At 36.0% G+C, this 19217-nt stretch overlaps 1 protein-coding gene across 3 annotated transcripts in view; it reads left to right on the plus strand.

The window, feature by feature from the left end:
• The window catches only part of LOC138693258 (zinc finger protein 596-like), a 50509-nt gene extending 31679 nt beyond the window's left edge, over positions 1-18830 (plus strand). The window contains exons 5-7 of one of the 3 annotated variants that reach the window (XM_069817097.1): positions 244-381; positions 4344-4426; positions 8753-9057. In XM_069817097.1, the coding sequence (XP_069673198.1) occupies positions 244-381; positions 4344-4426; positions 8753-8876 (345 nt within the window). In that variant the 3' untranslated portion in view covers positions 8877-9057. Of the gene's footprint in view, positions 1-243; positions 382-4343; positions 4427-8752; positions 9058-13909 lie in introns of those variants that run through there. The other 2 variants (XM_069817095.1, XR_011330265.1) reach the window with 2 other exon arrangements.
• The last annotated feature ends 387 nt before the right edge of the window (positions 18831-19217 follow it).

The following is a 19217-nucleotide window of genomic DNA, read 5'->3' on the forward strand; positions in this document are numbered from 1 at the left end:
AAAACTCATGTCTTCACGTCAAACTCCTTCACTAACCAACGGACGAGATTGGGAATAATAAAATCGAACTGGATTAGGCTTTTCATACAAATTATTTCACTACTGGTTTTGGAGAGTGTGTACGTGCTTTGGTTGATATTAAGGTTTCATAGCAGTGGGAAGAGACATAAATATATTCACTGGTGTTTTGTGTTCAAGTACTTATGGTATATTACATTAATTATTATGATTTGTGTGTTGTAGGAAGGAGATGTATTATACCAGTGCATGACTGAAATAAAGACAGAAATAATCGACAAAAACTACTATCTGAAATCAGAGATGACATGTGATGAATCTTCTGTGCCAATTGACTATACCATCGTGAAGAATGAAGTTGAGGTGAGTGCATTTTGTGAAGTGTGTTGGTCGGAACTGTGGGGTAAAGCAAGGAGATGTACTGGGCGCGCTTCCGTACAGGGGCAGCGCCAAAATGGCGCCAAAAAAATTAGAAAGAAACTACATAATATAACAATAAAATGTTCTGAACGATAATGAAGAGAAACGCACCATTTCCCAGAAAAAAAAATACCATCACAACTCAAAAAACGCTCAAGGCAGAAACAAAAAAAAAAAAGTATAATTTATCTCCTTTCCTCTCTTTCCACTCTCTCTACCTCCCTCACACACTCTTCTACACTCTCATTCTTCCATCCTTTTTCCCCTTTCTCCACACACAACTACTTTATTTCTACTACCTAATTTTATAGCTACATTACATACCTTATCATTAACACACACTTTTACTTACCTTGCCAGTGACGAGACTCGAACCACCGACGTTCATTTCTATCCTCCATAGCCTTAACCATTAGGCTACAAAAACACTTGCGAAAAATACGCTTGAAACTTATACAAAACCTCAACCCAATCACAAATCTCCAAATTCACGTCATATACTAAGTCACATCTTACAAAGAGAGACATTCCTCTCCACCGCATAACGCATGAGAACAACATCCACTACAGTATAAACCACGAAAATAATCGCAGAAGACAATACTAAATAATAACCGTCACACGAAATACTTCAAAACCCTCATATACGGAAAACATCTAACCTTTTACAAATACACACACCTAAACTGACGTCTAACCTGTCCAAAAAAACCCTAAACTGACTTCTAACCTTTCCAGAAAACCCTAAACTAACGTTTCTCAAATACACTCACCTAAACTGACGTCTAACCTTTCCAAAGAACCCTAAACTAACATTTTTAAAAATACACACACCTAGACTGACGTCTAACCTTTCCAAAAAACCCTAAACTGACGTCTAACCTTTCCAAAAAAAACCCTAAACTAACATTTTTCAAATACACACACATAAACTGACGTCTAACCTTTCCAAAAAAAACCCCTAAACTGACGCCTAACCTTTCCAAAAAAACCCTAAACTGACGTCTAACCTTTCCGAAAAACCCTAAACTAACATTTTTCAAATACACACACCTAAACTGACGTCTAACCTTTCCAAAAAACCCTAAACTAACATTTTTCAAATACACACACCTAAACTGACGTCTAACCTTTCCAAAAAAAAATCCTAAACTGACGTCTAACCTTTCCAAAAAACCCTAAACTAACATTTTTCAAATACACACACCTAAACTGACGTCTAACCTTGCCAAAAAAAACCCTAAACTAACATTTTTCAAATACACACACCTAAACTGACGTCTAACCTTTCCAAAAAAAAATCCTAAACTGACGTCTAACCTTTCCAAAAAACCCTAAACTAACATTTTTCAAATACACACACCTAAACTGACGACTAACCTTTCCAAAAAAAAAACCCTAAACTGACGTCTAACCTTTCCAAAAAAAATCCTAAACTGACGTCTAACCTTTCCAAAAAACCCTAAACTAACATTTTTCAAATACACACACCTAAACTGACGTCTAACCTTTCCAAAATTCCTAAACTAACATCTTTCAAATACACACACCTAAACTGACGTCTAACCTAAACTAACATGTAACTTATCACTAATCTATGTCAAATTTATTTAGTCTAATATCTAACTAATCAACGATATGTGGAAAGCAGACTTAAGTAGCTAATTTAGTGTTCTAACACACTTCAAACTCCCCATGACGTCAACTGACGTCATCACATTCGATCTGTGTGCACCATTCCTGACAACAGTCAATCCAGGTACACAGCTCGACGTACACTATTCCAGACAACAGTCAATCCGTGTACACAGCCTACGTAAAGAACATACAACAAGAACCAACGTCATTACAGAAGCTGTCAGTAAAACAACAAAAGCTTAAAGGTACGTAACGTAATATCACCCACTAAAATAAAAAATAATCTGATAGCTACATTATATTCGCAACACGAAAATGGCGTCCCACTACAACCGTCACATGTCGTAACCTCTGTACCATAACATAACCACGTTCAATATTATGATATACCGTGTCAAAAGCACTTCATTCTAGTAAACAAAATACGCTTATCAATATTAAGTAACTATTAAATCAGTACAAAGTACCATAATCACAATTTGCCGCTGCCCCTGTACGGAAGTGCGTCCGATGTACTATCACCTTCACGTTTAAACTTTGCTGCAGATTATGCCATTGGGAAAGTCTAGGAAAAGAGTGGCGATTTGGATTGAATGAGTTACATCAGCTGCTTGTTTATGTAGATAATTTGAATATGTTATGACAAAATCCCTAGACGATTAGGAAAATTGCAGAAATTTCACATGAAGCAAGCAAGGAGATAGATTTGGAAGTAAACCCCGAAAAAACAAAGTATATGATTATGTCTCGTTATCAGAACATAGTACGAAATGAAAATATATAATTTGAACATACCTCCTTTGAAAAGGTGAAAAAATTCATGTACCTTGGAGCTACAGTAACAATTATAAATGGTCCACACCTGTGGAGTAACGGTTAGCGCGTCTGGCCGCGAAACCAGGTGGCCTGGGCTCGAATCTCGGTCTGGGCAAGTTACCTGGTTGAGGTTTTTTCCTGGGTTTTGCCTCAACCCAATATGAGCAAATACTGGGTAACTTTTGGTGCTGAACCCCGGACTTATTTCACTGGCATTATCACCTTCATTTCATTCGGATGCTAAATAATCTCAGATGTTGATACAGCGTCGTAAAATAACCTACTAAGAAAAGAATTATATAGGACACTCGAGAGCAACTTAAATTCAGAATAAATACAATGTCTTTGGTTGAGAAGCTTTTGTCATCCAGTCTGCTCTCAAAAACGTGAAAATTGGAATTCATAAAACATTTATATTACTAGTTGTTTTGTATGATTGTGTGTGGAGTAACGGTCAGCGCGTCTGGCCGCGAAACCAGGTGGCCCGGGTTCGATTCCCGTTTGGGGCAAGTTAACTGGTTGAGGTTTTTTCCGGGATTTTCCCTCAACCCAATATGAGCAAATGCTGGGTAACTTTCGGTGTTGGACCCCGGACTCATTTCACCGGCATTGTCACCTTCATCTCATTCAGACGCTAAATAAGATGTTGATAAAGCGTCGTAAAATAACCTACTAAAAAAAAAGTATGATTACGAAACTTGGCCTCTCGTTTTGACAGAGGAACAAAGATTAAGGGTGTTTGAGAATAAGGTGCATAGGAAAGTATTTGAGGCTAAAAGGGATAAAGTTACAGGACAATGGAGAAAGTTACACATCGTATAACTGCACACGTTGTATTCTTCACCTAATATAATTAGAAACATTAAATTCAGATGTTCGAGATAGGCGTGGTATGTAGGATGTATGGGCGAATCCGTAAATGCATATAGATTGTTTGTTGAAAGACCTGCTGGAAAAAAGATCTTTGGTGTGGCTGAGGCTTAGATGGGAAAATAGTATAAAAATGGATTTGAGGGAGGTGAGATATGATGGCAGGGACTGGATTAATTTTGCGCAGATAGGGACCGACGGCGATGTTATATGATGGCGTCAATGAACCTCCAGGTCCTTTAAAGACCATTTGTAAATAAGTGAGGTCGATCAATTGTCAACTTGGTCTTCCTGAGTCCTACTCACATATGTTCATCTCAGAATGTCATTTGAGGGCCATTCTTATTTACGCCTGCAATTAACTTAATGACTTAATTTTTAATTAAAATAAGATGTTTTTACAAAACGCCGTAAATGTTGTATTTGTATTTTTTAAATTCATATGCATTTCTCAGCGACAGTGTTTGACTTTTTACTGGTTTCAGTAGGATTTAAAATCAAGTCAACAAAATATAAGCTGCCATGCATTGATTCTTCAACTATTACTATGCTATACCATTGTTTCACGTAATGTTTTGTAGGAGGAGGCACATGAGTTAAATAAACTGGAGGGAGAGGTCAAACTGGAAGTAACGGCAGAAGAGGATGAAACCTTAAGTGAGAGGTGAGTGAAGTGTGTGAGACTTTCTTTCTCTTGTTAGTTTCACTGCTTGATTTAAATAATAATGACGAAGCATAGAAATTCGTAATTGGTTTCAACATGATTGCCATTCAAAGGAACAACTCAGAACTTTGAACCTCCATGTCTATTTGTAAATCTGCCTGTAAGTCCCTATAGTGTTTGTCTATATGGGGTATTCTATATGAAATCGATCAGTAAAAAACCTCGCATTTTTTTTATACTCTAATTTTTTCCCTACTTATAGAAGGTGCTGAGGGGAGTGCATTTTCAAAAATATACTATCGAAAGTCAAACGGTTTTCGTATTATTGAGCGACAAATTTATAAAAACAAGTCTCTTTCAACACTCAGAACTCTGGAACCATTTACTGCAAAACATTGAACGAGCTGACATTTGGTAGGTTATGTTAAGAAGAAATCTTTATTTTTATTGTACACAGAGAGACAGATAATCTGATTTTACTTGCTTTTAGGCTTTTTGGCTATTTGTGAAAATGTAAAAACATATTGAGAAAAAACCTTGCATTATTAAGAGGGATTCGGCATTGTTTGCATAGTGGCTCGGCAATAAGTTTCGAGGGTATTAAATAAATAATTTTCACACGCCTAGACTTGAATGGCGCAGTGCCGCATGCACTGGCCGAGAGCTCAAAATAAGCTAGCATTGGGCGTCATTTTACTCCTGTGTTTATGAAAACTTGTGATAAAGCTAGCCCAGCCATGACTGCTAGACGACACATCACGTGTTTGTCTCCTGGCCTTGCTTGTCTCGACTACCTACAGTCATACGATGAAAGAGTAATGGATCGGAGAAAAATTCTCTCCAGTGCCGGGATTTGAACCCAGGTTTCAGCTCTACGTGCTGATGCTTTATCCACCAAGCCACACCGGATACCCATCTCGGTGCCGGACAGAATCGTCTCAGTTTAAGTTCCAACTCTTGGGTTCCCTCTAGTGGCCTCCATCTGCACTACGTCATGGATGTCTATGAACATAGGACTGAAGTTCACACATGTGCTGAGATGCACTCGTTATGAGTGACTAGTTGGCCGGGATCCGACGGAATAAGCGCCGTCTTAAATCACGAAGTGATTTACGCATATCATATATATTATTTTAATGTACCGAAGTACATATGATATTTCCATGCAAAAATTCTGCGTCATCATATGATGAAAGAGTAATGGAACGGAGAAAAATTCTCTCCGGCACTGGGATTTCAACCCGGGTTTTCAGCTCTACATGCTGATGCTTTATCCACTAAGCCACACCGGCCAGCTGGTTAGTTCATGCGCATACTATTTATTTTGTTTATTTGATATTTTCAATACTTTTTTTTTTAACGGTGCACCAGTAAAAATCATTTGTTTATTTGTACTTTCAATGCGGAATCTAACCATATATTTTTAAAATATTTTTTCGTGGCCAAAGACGTCTTAATGAAGAAAAATCTAAATTTTTCCATTTCCATAAAAAGTAAGAAAAACTGTTTACGTGTCGATATAAACTTTAACTTCTCAGCATCAAAATAAACCATGATTTTGATAATTGGGTGAAAGGGTTTCGGAGCCACAACAGTTTAAAGTTGCTAATTTTATGAAAGTACGATAAAGTTAAATATTATTAATTTAAACACTATGAAGTTCTGATGCCTCAAACTTTGCACAAAGCATTATATCACAATTGTCTACGGACAGAAAAAGTTTCATTGTATTTAAAAATTGCAAGGTCAATTTTCTCTATATTTCGGTCGATTTGAGATGGAATAGCCCATATGTATGTCTCTTGTCTCTCTTTATGTGTTTATCTGTCTCTTTTCTGTCTCTCATCTATTGGTTTAGTCCACTCCTGTGGGGTAATGGTTAGCGTGTCTGACCGCGAAACCAGGTGGCCCGGGTTCTAATCCCAGTTGGGACAAGTTACCTGGTTGAGGTTTTTTCCGGGATTTTCCGTAAACGCAGTACGAGCAAATGCTGGGTAACTTTCTTTGCTGAACTTTAGACTCATTTCACTGGCATTATCACCTTCATTTTATTCAGACACTAAATAATCTGAGATGTTGATACAGCATTGCAAAATAACAGAAAAAAAAAACGAAAATACAACACCTTTCGCTTTATTTGTGCGTGTGTGTGTTTGTCTATGTCTCCATTCTTCCATCTATGCATACATTCATACATTCAGCCATGTAACCACCCATCCATGAATCTAAATATACTATGCGTTTCAAAGTCACGCATATTTTTTGCTACAGCTAAATGGACACATCAAACAGTGTATTTTAGAAGACATTTTTTTTCACTTAACCAAACCATTCATATCATTGTTTTGCGACTTGTGTCGTTATCGGAAACATTTTTAAATGACACTGTATTTTTTCCTGTACTATCTGAAAGATTTTATTATTCCCCATGGTTACACAAGCTATCAATTGTTTTATACAACACACATTGCTATGGTAACAAAATAAATCGTTAAAGGAAATGTGTTACAGAAGCAAATTTTCAATTAATTTAATGTTCAAAGTGTTGCCCATTTATGATGTGACAATGTAAAAGACGCAGAACATATTCTTTTTTAACACTTTCAGTGACTGCTGGTGATATTTCTCTACACTCCACTCGTATTCTGCTTCTCAACTCATGAATATCAGCAGGCTTCGTAGATAATACCTTAGATTTCAAATAACCCTATAGAAAGTAATCAAGAGGGGAAAGATCCGGCGATCTTGCAGGCCACTCTACAAATCCTCTTCTTCCGACCCATCTATTAGGAAACATTTTATTCAGATATTACCGTACAGGAGCAGCATAATGAGGAGGAGCCCCATCTCTTCTGATACCAGATGGAATCATTAGGTAAGTCTAGATCCTGGAGGTTTGAGTAGAAGAACGGCAAGGACTGCTAGTAACTCTTCATGCAAAAAATCTAAATACTGATCCCCATTAATTGTATCATCAAAAAAGTAGGGTCCCAAAACTCTGCATCCAAGAATCCCTTCCTTTACATTTATGTTCTGGGGAAATTGCGTGAGAGTTTTTACCACCCAACATGGGTTAGTTTCTGACCAGTTCGTTCAATTTTGTCTATTCACTTCTCCATCCAGACAAAATGTAGATTCATCAAAGAAAAGCAAGCTTGATACGAAATTGTGGTCTATTGTAGAGGTTGGTTATTGCCTCATAGAATTGCAATCTTCTCTCTCCGTCATCTTCCATTAGCTCGTGCAAGGCTGCACTTTATTAGGATAATATTTATTACTACAGAGCAATCTCCAGATACTCTTGTCCTGATACATCAAATGTAGATTGTAATTAAGTAAGGGAGAATGTGGATTATCTTTCACTGTTATTAAAACGTCTCCCTCCAGTTCTTCGGTAGTTGATGCTGATTTACCATATCTTTGGACATCTCTCACATGTCCATTTTCATTGAATTTTTTGTGTATTCTACTCACAGTAGATTGATAAATAGGAGAGTGATGTGGATGTGTTTCATTGGAATGTGCACATACTTCATCTTGTGTACAGTTTCTGTCACCGTATCTAATCATCATTAAAATTTCAATTCGCTCACTTTCACTTAATAACATCGATATTATCTTTTAATTTCTACAAATAAACTGCTTCCATAACACCAGGAAATCCAACTATTTGTTTTGTTACTATAGCAACGTTTGTTGTATAAATTAAATGATAGCTTGTATAATCATGGAGAATAATACAATTTTCAGATGGTATACAGAAAAATACAGAGTGTCATTTTAAAAATATTTCCAATGACGTCACAGTTCGCACAACAATGATATCAATAATGATTTGTTTTTTGTGAAAAAGTGTCTTTTAGAATATGCTGTTTGATGTGTCAGAGCATTTTTCGAAATACAATTCCATTTAGCTGTAGTAGAAAATATGCATGACTTTTGAAACGCACTGTAAAAGTCCATATATAAAGGAAATTGTTGAGGATATTAACTTCCTTGTGAACAATTTGCTCTCATTTTCCCATTTTCAGTCTCCAAACCTTAGAAATGGATCAGATAAATACACCATGTCCTGCTTAGAGGGATCGAGAAATAAATGCTAACCATTTAAAATCAGATGAAGTTATTGTTTTGATTTATATCTGACAAGGTGCAGAAACTGTCCAAGTTTATGCACCAGTGGTTTGAAAGCAGTTGCATGTTCATGCGCACTAACATTTATCGAGGAAACAGGCCTGGTGCCATTCAGTAGAACATTCCATCATTGGACCATTCTTCTTCATCGAGGTGACAATCACAGGGAATGTGTATCTGGACATGTTGCAGAACTTTTGTTGTTGATCAACTCCTCCCTGAATCGGTTTTTCAGCAACATGGGGCTCCATCCCATTACTATGGAACAGTGCGTGGCTTCTTGAATGCAAACTTTCCTAATAGGTTGATCAGATGAGGAGAACCCTTGCCTGGCCAACTAGATCAACCGACTTGACGTCCATTGACCTTCTCTGGGGTTTCTGACAAGTGTTGTGTACCAACGTGATACAGTTGACACTTTGGAAAAACTGAGACCATGCATTAAAATCCAGCTGCGCTAATCACTTCACTTGGCAAAAGGTTGAGAACATTTTAGATGTCTTTGGTATAGGTCAAGGCGCACACATCGAGTTACACTGACCATTATTCGAAACTCGAAGAGCTTTTACATCAAGTTATACAAAAGTAAAGTTATAAAACCATCATTTATACTTTAAATTAGCACTTATTTTTCGATCCCTCTAAGAGAGACACGGTGTATAATCCCTCCATATCTTTATGTCAACGATTCATTAATTTTACATCATTATGTAACAATTCAGTTGCTGGAGCAGGTGGAACTTATAAACTATTTTCAATTTATTGTCATACTGGACAATGAACTAAAAATTGTAATGGAGAAATCCTCATAATAAAAACAACTGCGAAGAATCTATTCGGAAAATTATTTTTACTCAAATAGTAGTTTTGTCAGATTGCAAAGCTGGTATTCAAGACGTGTCCTGCCTCATAGCTCAAACAAAATTACTTATATATCTGCACTGCTTAATGATGATAAATGAGTTGCCTTTCGAAGCATACCTGCAAGGTTTAGACTTTTTTGGCAGTGAAATTGCAGAAATGTTTGCCAGGAAAAGATCTCTTATTAATCAATAACAAAATGCATTTCCTGTGACTTATATCTGAATGAAACCAGCAGTTCTTTTGGTAAGTCACCCGCCGTGTAAACAGTGCAGCTTTTGAGCACCTTTCTTTATTTCTTTAACCACAAGAGGAGTGGCAAAGGTGAATAAGTACACTAGTAGTAGGAGACACGAGATTGTTTGCTTTTTAAGACTTACTGAAAAAACATATGGTAAGTAGTAGTGAGAACCTGTAGAGTTTTATATAAAGGTATGTATTGTGTTTGTTTGAATCTTTTATTTTAAAATGTGTGATTTACCTAGTTAGGTTGATGAATTAATTATTTTTTTAATATTTATTCGTTTTTCACAGAAATATGATCCATTTCTGTTCAATATAAGTTTAAATGATTTTAGGATATCAGTGTAATTATGAAACATAACTGGCATCCATATCACACAACTAATTCCAGAATCAGCAGCAGCTGTTATTCAATCTTTGCATGAAGGTTTAGCGCGTCTGGCCGCGAAACCAGGTGGCCTGAGTTCGAATCCGGTCAGGGCAAGTTACCTGGTTGAGATTTTTTCCGGGGTTTTCCCTCAAACCAATTGGAGCAAATGCTGGGTAACTTGTGGTGCTGGACCTCGGACTCATTTCACCGACATCATCTTCAGCTCATTCAGATGCTAAATAACCTAATATTTGATACAGCATCGTAAAGTAACCTACTTAAATTAAATTAAGCATGAAGATTAAATAAATATGAGAATTGCTTGTTATTATTCGGTTGACAAGCTTTTATCATCCAATCTGCTGTAAAAAAAACCTGAAAGTTAGAATTTATAAACCAGTTATATTACAGGTTGTTCTTTATGGTTGTGAAACTTGGACTCTCAGTTTGACAGAGGAACATAGGTTAAGGGTGTTTTTGAATAAGGTGCTTAGAAAAATATTTGGGGCTAAGAGGGATGAAGTTACAGGAGAATGGAGAAAGTTACACACCACACAACTGCACGCATTGTATTCCTCACCTGACATAATTAGGAACATTAAATCCAGACGTTTGAGATGGGCAGGGCATGTAGCACGTATGGGCGAATCCAGAAATGCATATAGAGAGCTAGTTCGGAGGCCGGAGGGAAAAAGACCTTTGGGGAGACCGAGACTTAAATGGGAAGATAATATTAAAATGGATTTGAGGGAGGTGGGATATGATGATAGAGACTGGATTAATCTTGCTCAGGATAGGGACCAATGGCGGACTTATGTGAGGGCGGCAATGAACCTCCGGGTTCCTTAAAAGTCAGTAAGTATGCATTAAGAGTAGGCATTCAAACTTACAATGCGCAATCACGATGGAGAGGCACAATGTATAGTGTGTAAAGAACATACTATCTGTAAGACATTTAATGTACAGCGATTGATTAGTCAACTATCTGATGACAGGTCTGAACTTCACAAGTGATACGAAGAAGGCACCACTTGTGAGGCAACTAGGCCAAAAGATAGGGTGGCCATTTCTTTTCTCCCTATGATATTACATTGTATATAATTTCCATGAATTCAAGAGCATCGTGGAATATTATAGAATGAAAATGATTGATGATTATAAAAAAGTGTATTTGAAATTATAAGTGCCAGTAGTCCAAATTGTTATACTTATTGAAAAAGTTTATAGAAGATATAATGCTATCTTTTTAACTATTTTATTGTACATTTTAATGTTCTAATTTATTTTTTTGAATTCCACGTTACCCGTAAATTTAGAGTACATATACTGTTAATAATAGGGGTCGATTCTAGGTGCAAACAGTTTTTCACCAATTGAATCACACGACGATATTTGACAGATTCTCACATAGAGTCTGTTTCGAGGATAGTTTCCAGCAAGAATAAATTGTAGAGATTACCACAAGAATTCAGAAGATTGAAAAGTTTCACGGATAAGATGAACGATGAGTGAAATGGGGAAAAATTCTCTCCGGCACCGGGATTTGAACTCGAATTTTCAGCTCTACGTGCTGATGCTCTATCCACTAAGCCACACCGGATTCCCAAACCAATGTCAGATTGAATCCTTTCACTTTTAGTTCCACCTCTTGGGTTCTCTCTAATGGCCTAACCTCATGTATTGCGTCATAGATGTATTACAGTGGCACAATGTCCACACATGTGCAGAGGTGCACTCGTTATGAGTGACTAAGTGGCCGGGATCCGACAGAATAATTGGCGTCTTAAATCACTAAGTGTTTATTTTTCGCATATATATTATTACGATGTGCCAAAGTGCATATGATATTTCCGTGCAGAAATTATGCGTCATATGATGAAGGATGAGTGCACCTCTGCACATGTGTGGACATTGTGCCACTGTCATATATCTGTGATGCAGTGCTTGATGGTAGGGCACTAGAGGGAATCCAAGAGGTGGAACTTAAACTGAGGGGATTCAATCCGACAACGGAATGGGAATCCGGTGTGGCTTAGTGAATAGACCGTCAGCACGTAGAGCTGAAAACCCGGGTTCAAACCCCGGTGCAGGAGAGAATTTTTCTCTGTTCCACTCATCCTTCATCATATGATGACGCAGAATTTCTGCATGGAAATATCTGTACTTTGGTACATCGCAATAATATAATAATATATTCACGAATAAGGACAAACCCGGAAGTTCCTATAAACTAAGGACAAACCTGGAAGTTTGTATAAAGTACATCGTAATAATATATTCACGAATAAGGACAAACCTGGAAGTTTGTATAAAGTAAGGACAAACCTGGAAGTTTGTATGAAGTACATCGTAATAATATCATAATATATTCACGAATAAGGACAAACCTGGAAGTTTGTATATGTGTTTAAGAAGAAAAATAGATTTGAATTATTTAGTTTTATTTTGAAAAATTCGTCTGTATATAAACATTTTAAAAAGGTGTCTAGATATTGCCTATAGCACATTTATTCATGAGTGGGTAGTGTCATTCACAATATAGGAATATTTAAAATTATTTGCGTTATAGTGTGAAACAATTTGTATTAATAATTATTGTCAAGTGTACCTCCGAGGAAATATTATTTAGCATGGTTTTCGAAACAAATTTCGTAAATAAATGATGCTAGCATGGATATGTACAGATACGAAATTAAAATTTGGAGCGAGTCTTAATGGGAGACCACCTATATTTAGGCAACAATTTCACACGACGTCCACAAGTAGCTAGCATATATACAGGGGATCTGTTTACTGCGCATGTTGAGTGTGTTGTAAGGAAAACTTATACAATAAGGGAGCTCCAGATTTCATTTCCGTATCTGTAGAAACTAGTATCATCCTATAAATTTCTCTTGCACATCGCGATGCTCACTCAAACCACAGTTGCCCTCAATGTTGAATCTGATTGACAGCATTTCGTAGCATTGCCCGTGTTCTTGACATGCCCGGTTTACATTAACAAGACTATGAGCCAGACACTTATACTAATGTAATCTGTAGTTAGACCATGACACAGTGTACCTTGTGAGAGCCAGCCGAATGTTGACATCTGCCCTCGCTACAAGCATAAGGGATCCAAAATTCTGTATACAAATATGCATAACAATATGCCTCTTAGAATTGTCTTGTCACAGGCACAGACCTGTGCTGCCAATCATTTGATTTGTAATCGCGATTACGGAAGTATTTCTATCTTAAGAAAGAATGATAATCTTATTGAATAATTTTGATGTGAGTTGGGATTAATATCGGAATTTCATTTGATCAAAAAATATATTGCATGTACTTCATTACTTACTTTTCATATCATAAATCCATTATTCTTAACAAAAATAAAATGAAGGCAACCACAAATGTAGTAGCCATTCCTCGTAACTCCAATGTGTGACGAGTAGGCTACTGTTGATATTTATGTAAAAATTATATATATATATATATATATATATATATATATATATATATATTCCTAACACTAATTATTATCTATTGCTGTGGAGTAAGGGTTAGCACTTCTGACCGTGAAACTAGCAGCCCGAAGTTCAAATCCAGGTTTGGACAAGACCTCTGATTCTCACTCTGATGCTACGCTACCATCTAGTTGATAATTCGTCCTAAATTTCCAACTAAAACGACTTTATCAGAATTACCTTGAGTGTTTTTTTTTTATATATTCAAATATTTTTTGGCATTATTTACTAATTAGGAATTATAATACAGTTTTGTTTTTGCTCATTTATTGTTGTTTTCTAATGCCAGGCACTTGACAATAAAATCATAGTCATTTATTGTGCTTTAGTATTTATTGCTCCGACTAAGAACACTTTTCTTCACAGATTTGAAGTGGCATCTTCCTGCAACAGTATTACAGAAAAAGAGTGCCTCCAGACAGGTGAGAAGGTATTCAAATGTGATGAATGTGGAAAGTGGATTTCAGGCTCAGAAATTTTCAAAAGCCATACTCGGTCACACAAGAGTAAGAAACCGTTCATTTGCGAATTTTGTGGCAAGGATTATTTGCAATTGCATCTTCTGGAAAGACATGCAAGTGTACACACCGGCGAGAAGTCGAGTGGAATGAAATTATCGAAATCTAATAAACACCAAAAGCATGAACGCTCACACACAAGGCAGAAGGCATTCGCTTGTGATATATGTGGAAACATGTTTTCGAAATCGTTGACTTTGAGAATGCATGCACGCGTACACACAGGCGAGAAGCCATTCAGTTGTGATACTTGTGGAAAAAAATTTTCGTGGTCTTCTGATCTAAGAAGGCATGAACGCTTACATACCGGGGAGAAGCCATTCAGCTGTGCTTTATGTGGAAAAAGATTTTCTCTATCTAGTAATTTGAAAAAGCATGCACTCGTTCACACAGGCGAGAAGCCATTCGGTTGCCAAATGTGTGGAAAGAAATTTTCGCGATCAGCTGATCAGAAGAGGCATGAACGTTCACATACACGGGAGAAGCCATTCAGGTGTGATGTGTGTGGAAAATCCTTTCCTGAATCTAGTAACTTGAAAAAACATGCTCTCTTACACACAGGTGAGAAGCCATTTAGTTGTCATATATGTGGAAAGAAATTTTCGCAATCTAATCAGAAAGTTCATGAATGTGTACACGCAAACGGAGAAGCAATTGTTTTGTGATATGTGTGGAGGGATGTTTTCGCGATTATCTTTAAAAAAAAACAAATGTGGTGAGTGAGGTGTGTAAGATTTTACTTGGAACTTGGTGCCATTCCTTCATTTAAATCATAATTCCTAAGAATCGAACTATGTAATAAGTTTCGACTTGATCATTGTTCTATTAGATGCCTCAGTATAGATTGAATGTCATCTGCGTGTATGTCTATATTATCTATTTCTATATATTTGTCTTTGATTTTCGGTTTCTTTTTCTGTCTGTCCATCTATCCTTTCATACATTTCTCTGTCTCTGTGTGTTTGCGTCTTTCTCTGAAATCTTATGCTTATATATCGATACATTCTTACAGCCACGAATCCACCTGTTTCTGTATATTAAATAAACTTATGAAAGGAACTTTTTAGGATGTTGCCGTCTTTTTAAAATATTCGCTCTCATTTTCTATTCAGTCTCCAAACTTTAAGACTGGATCGGAATTATTTAATCTCTGCAAATCTTGTTTTGGAATTATTATAATTTTCACATCATGTAATGAGTCATTTGCTCGAGTCATTGAACATTGTCAGCCATTCTCATTTATTGTTATACTGGACAATGAAGAAGAAACTGTAATGGAGAAATCACAAAATAAAGACAGCCGCGAAGAATCTGTCAATTCTGGAAAACATGTTTTCTACAGTAGTAGTTCTCTCATATTGTAAAGCTGCCGTTGAAGATGTGTTCTGGCCATAGCCCAAGCCAAAGTATTTTAGAAAAGAATGACAAGCTTAGAGTAAGCCATGTTCAACCATTTTGATGTGAGCTGGGATTAATGTCGGAATTTCGCTTTAGAAGAAAATATGTAGCACGCACTGCTTTAGTTACTTTCCATATTATGGATCCGTAATCTTAATACGAATACAACCTTGAAAGAAACACAAATGTAGTAGCCATACCTCTCAACTGAAATGTGTCACAAGTAGACTACTGTTATGAAATGAATGTAAAAATCTCAGTGTTTTAACACTGCTTATTTGCATTTCTCTGGAGTAACGGTTAGCACGTCTGACCGTGCATCAATGCTCTCAGGTTCATATATTACATTTGGAACAAGTTTTCTGATTAGGTTTTTTCCGGTTTTTTTTTTGTCAACCGATTACGACCAAATAGCGGTACTCGTCTCTGGACTCATCTTGCTAACATAATGTCCTTTTCTCACTCAGACGCTAGATAACAATAGTAGTTGAAAATTCATTGTAAATATGCTAACTAAGAAAGATATTAAAATTAACTTGAGTAGATTTATACACAACGTGAAACTTTTCGGCATTACTGATTACTCAGTATAAAGGCCCGATCCCACTTAGGGGAATCGAATCGAACAAAATTTCTCTTTATAATGTATTTAAACGCAAGAAAGCAGAAACCGGCGCGGCGCATCAAATGGAACAACAAAATTCACGATCTAGAATATTTTTGCACTGGTGCTAGGGAAACCATTCTTCATAACATAAAATTATACTATAATTGACTGATTACAGTGCACTCATTGTTACTTATTTACTATTACGTACATTGCAGTTTTGCAAAGGCTTTAGAATAATATTAGTATAAACTTTCGCAATTTTAAAAATACGATCGAGCAAAAAATGTTATACAATACACATTTGTGAAGTGCATTACAAAATCTCTGAAATTGAAAAACTAGCTCTGTTTGTTCTTCAAACTATTCCTCGATTTTCTAAAAAGCAGTTCCTAACCTTGTACCATATTAATATACCATTAGAAGTGGTAAGAATGCTGAATTTGGAGATAGATTGCATCACATACAAAAACATTCACTTATGAACATTTTGGTTATGATGACGAATTTCAAAATATATATCTGTTATAAATAACTTTCAATACGTACTTCAAATATATATTAATAAATAAACATAGAATATATCATTATTTCAAACTGTTGAAATTATAATTAGAGTAGGCCTGTGATATTTTAGATCATGTATTATGATTACCTTTATGAGATGGGTTGGAAAATTAAATACTGATGAAATTGCGTCAACTTTCCAGTAACTTTTTACAATAATTAGAATTGCAGAAACACGATTCTATTAAATAAAAAGAGCAAAGCCTAGGGTATAAATTTGTCGCGTTTAACAGTATATAACCATTTACTGGGAAGCTCAGGATTTTGCAGTGGAAATATAAAAATAAATTCCAAGTGTGCTCTTATTCCTACAAAAGACTCCCTGTTATTATCAAAATAAAAATGTACAAATGGTTTTCAGTAATTAAAAATTTTTCCTAATACAATGTGCAATATGTAAGGATTCGGGAATAACTTGTGAAAAGATATTCCCGAATCCTTACGTCGATTCGTACAATTATATGCAGCACAACAATGCAATATGATCCTACTTACGGAGTTTTACACAGTAGTACAAAGCAAATAAATTATATAAACACAATTCGTCCAGTTGTAGGCCATGCAGCACGAGAATATAACATGATTTCACGTACTCCGCTGAAGTACAAATGAAATTAAGCATATAAACACTTTTTTATATTTGTATGCAGCACAGAAGTCTGATTAAAATAAACTATCGTATATAAACAATATTTGTATGGCTATATATAGCACAAGAGTACACCACAATTTCACATATAACGCAAAACAACGATTATAATAAACTATATAAACACTGTTACACACGCTCTATTGATTAAATTAATACATACTTATTCCTAACACATTAAATAATATTAAATATCATTAAATAACATTATATGTTATCTGAAATCGACGGGATCGTGATGTAAACATACAGCAGTCACCTGAAGATGGCGATGCGCGAAAGTGTTCAATTTTGGGTCGAGGAACAGCGCTCGTAGTGAGGCTATGTTAAACTATAAAACGTCTTCGTCCACAGTATTTAGAGGAAAACTGCAGTCTAAAAACGACCGCCACGCCAATGTTTCGCTCAGTTGCCGTGGCGACACTAGGGGGATCAAAAGTCCCATTAGACCCTTGCCGAGTTACCACATTTTCTATTCTAAACCCTCTTGTAGTAGTGTCAGGTTTATACATTGAAAACGAAGTATATACTTCTACTTAAAGAGTCTTCTACAGTCAAAGCAACAGGTAATACTACAACTTTATGCATTCCACCCAATGATTAGCATGGATGACCGTGAAACTGGTGGTTTCTGGTTCAAGTCTTGATTAGCACAACTTACGTGACAGATTTTTTCAGGTTTTTTCCCTCAATCCTTTAAGGACCAACATACTTTTTTTTAACGATGAGTTGAAACTTTGTATTTATGTATGTATGTATGTATGAATGTATGATGCGGAATACGTACAAATCACTTACATAAAGTTACATTGCCGACAAAAATATTTTGGAGTCATTTATGGGCCCGGCCCTCATTTGAGGATAGTGGATTCTAATGATACTTCTATGACATATACTACCGTAATTTGGTACAGACATTTATTATGGTACAACTGTTATCTCTGTTGATCTCTCTTACTATGAAAGTGATGTTTGCAATCACATCTCACTTTATGACCCCTATCACATCAGAAAATTAGGAATTCTTATTGTCTTACATTCTGTAAATATACTGATCTGAGTGATGGCTAACTCGTTGCAGAGCCATCTTCAGTTACAAGCCGGAGCAGGGGTAGGTTTGGAAACGCTGAGTGGAGGCATGACGTTTGACTTTTTAGAGCTTTAATTTCATTGTTACATGTACATTTTCGACATTAATTGATACAAAACTAAGTGTATATAATCAAGATTAAGTGTATTGATATACGTAATTTATTACGGATTCCGAATTGGTATTTTATTTGAGTACTTGCATATCGCCACTTATAACTTTAAAAATTTAAAGCATACTTGTTTTTTATTGATGGTACAAGGGAAAATAAATAAATACCGTAAAGTGGGGTGACTTTGAACAGTAATTTAGCGCCTTTCTAAATTAAATGCTGTACCCTATTGCGAAAGAACTGAACTAGTTTATTGACAACTTAAACAGTTTTATCGCAATTGGGCACAGCATTTAATTTAGAAAGGCGCTAAATTACTGTTCAAAGTCACCTCGCCGTTCAAAGTCACCCCTCTTTACGGTACTTAAAGAAATGTTACCTGTACCAAAAATAACGACGTACTTTTGCAATACCCTATCCCAATCAATTAACCATTCTGGGGCTAGTAAATTGACAATGTTTTGCCACTTTATGTTGTTTCACCTCTGACGTGAAAGGTATAGGATATCATATACATTTTAATTTCATGTGATTATCTGCCGTGCTTTTCTATAAATATTTCAGATGCCCAGGAAGCCAGTTTTAGTTTGAACCTCGCCAGTTACTGCTATCCTAAGTTATTTATTATAAATTTTCTAAAATATAATTTTAAATATGCCAAGGCCAAGTATAAAGATCTATGAAAAAATGATACATAATACGTAACAAAACACATCAATATCTATTAAGTATG

Source organism: Periplaneta americana, chromosome 17 (genome assembly GCF_040183065.1).
Source record: "Periplaneta americana isolate PAMFEO1 chromosome 17, P.americana_PAMFEO1_priV1, whole genome shotgun sequence".
In the NCBI taxonomy this organism is placed as follows: Eukaryota; Metazoa; Arthropoda; class Insecta; order Blattodea; family Blattidae; genus Periplaneta; species Periplaneta americana.